The 2,479-nt window shown below is 37.1% G+C and overlaps 1 protein-coding gene across 1 annotated transcript; it reads right to left on the reverse strand.

The window, feature by feature from the left end:
- Positions 1-921: 921 nt before the first annotated feature.
- Positions 922-2,175, reverse strand: LOC128553009 (uncharacterized). Its single transcript, XM_053534113.1, has one exon. It carries the CDS (start codon positions 2,173-2,175, stop codon positions 922-924), a length of 1,254 nt encoding a protein of 417 aa, XP_053390088.1.
- Positions 2,176-2,479: the final 304 nt, after the last annotated feature.

Here is a 2,479-nt window from a genome sequence, read left to right on the forward strand (position 1 = left end):
TAGGTTAACTGCCCGGCATTACATGACTGAAATACTGTTGAAACGGCGTTAAACCCAAAGCAAACATTTGAAACGGCGTTAAACCCAAAACAAGTTTGTTTTGGGCTTAACGCCGTTTTTCAACAGTACGGCGGGCAGTTAACCAAACCAGTGTTCCTGGATTCTGTTGTTGCTGTTGGGTTTAACGTCGCACCGACACAATTTTAGGTCATATGGCGACTTTCCAGCTTTAAACTTTTTCAAGTGTCTTGGCTTTAAATACTGACGCACTACGAATGCTGTGTGATTTGAATTTTCCTGTATCAATTCCTGCACAATACATAACACTTTTCAACCAACGACTAATGGTTGAAGACGTAACTACTTTGTAAGGTTTGAAATAACTAATGAATAATCTTTTCTCACTACCACGTAAAGAGTCGGTTCTACTGATATATTCTTCTAAAACACTGTATACACAAATTCTCCTGTCTGGAGCATATTTCTTAAATGTCACAACAGGGTTAAGTCTACCCCGTTTACTCTGTTTTAACAACCCACTGTAATACAATGTAAATGTATCTAAATCTTTCTTAAAATTATCAAGCGCTAACAAACTAATAGACTGAGAGCGACTTGCCCTAGTCAATGCTACCAGCATTGTTAATTTATAAGACAACATTTTCAAGGAAATATCTTGATTTGGTGATAATCGCTTCAGGTAACACAAGACTTTACTTACATCCCACGTTTCTGTGTACTTCGGCTTCGTTGGGAGTAAATTATATACACCCGTCATGAACCTAATAACTAAAGGGTGAGACCCAACTGTAAATCTGTCTTGTAAAACACACAAGGACGAAAGTGCCCTAAGAGCTGTATTTATAGTTTCATAACTGTACCCTTGATGGAAAAGTTCCGTCAGAAATTCTATCACATTATTTATAATGGTTTGAAAAGAATCAGTTTGCCTTTTACAACAGTACGAAATCCATTTGTTAATGTACGTGGAATATTGCTTCTTAGTAGACTTTCTCCATGAAGACATGATGATATTGGTAGACTGTTCATAAAAGTTTCTGCTTTTGAAGGATTGCCAGATAGGTCACATACCATCAGATGTAACTTGTCTGCCAGAGGATGAACTTTCTGTGACTGAGGAATCGTAAGAATATTTTGCTGAACTTTCACTATGAGTGGAGTGTCTATCAACATCTCTAGAACTGTTTTAAACCAGTTTTGTGTTACCCAAAGCGGCGCTACCAATAATCCTTCGGCCTTGTCTTGCCTCACTTTCTGTACAAATCGTCCCATCAAGCTGAAAGGAGGGAAAGCATATATATACATATCAGACCAACTCAAAGAAAAAGTATCTATTGCTTCGGCATCGGGGTATGATTTCCAAGAAACAAACCTCGGCAATTGTGTATTCATTCTAGAAGCAAACATGTCTATTTGTGGTTTGCCAAACATAACTGTAATCTTTGTAAATATGTCTTTGTCAATTTTCCACTCTACATTTTCATTGAATGCACGAGAGTCAGAATCTGCTTCATTTTGTATCCCCGGTATATGTGTAGCAGGCAGCCAAATGTCTTTTTCAATACACCACTGCCACATGGACCTAGCAAGAAAGTCACATTGTAATGATTTACAGCCACCCATATTTCTAATGTAGGAAACTGCACAAGAGTTGTCAGATTTAATTTGAACATGAGCATTTACTACACATTTACAGAATGACTTAATGGCTAAAAAGGCGGCAAGCAATTCCAGGTAATTAATGTGATTTCTAGCCTCTTGCTTACTCCATCTACCTCCTATTCTAACATTTGAACACACACCTCCCCAGCCAAATGAGCTGGCATCGGAGTAAATAATTATGTCTGGATTTGCATGTGTTATGTGGCGAGTTTGGCAATGCAGATGTTCTGTCCACCATTTAAGCTGTAGTTTCATCTCATCAGGAACTAACATGACCTTTTCATAATTACCTTGTTCTTCCATTAATGCCTGAATTTTAGGTCTTTCTATATCTCTATAATATAAAGGCTCAAATTCGACAGCTGAGAAAGAGGATACCATGAGGCCTAAAACTATAGCAATCTCACGTATTTTTGCATATGTTTTTCTTTGTAAATCTTTGCATGCTTGAACAATAGTGTGTACTTTTGCTGATGGTAGAGTGACAATCATTTTTTTTCTGAGTCAATGTCATTTCCAAGAAATGTAATTTTCTTTGTAGAAGTCAGAACAGATTTCTTCTTATGAATAATGAATCCAACATTTGACATTAGATCTACTGTGTCTGTCACATTTTGTGTACATCGAAAAAAGGAATCAGCCATTAGCAAAGAATCATCAATATATCCCAAATGTGTGTGTCCAAGCTTGCGAAGAGAGCATACACTGGTTTCATAAGCTTTGTGAAAAGAAAAGGCGCACAAGAAATGCCATTTGGTAAACAAATATACTGACAGATTTTTCCTGACTTTTGAAA

The sequence above is a fragment of the Mercenaria mercenaria genome, unplaced genomic scaffold, assembly GCF_021730395.1.
Source record: "Mercenaria mercenaria strain notata unplaced genomic scaffold, MADL_Memer_1 contig_3379, whole genome shotgun sequence".
In the NCBI taxonomy this organism is placed as follows: domain Eukaryota; kingdom Metazoa; phylum Mollusca; class Bivalvia; order Venerida; family Veneridae; genus Mercenaria; species Mercenaria mercenaria.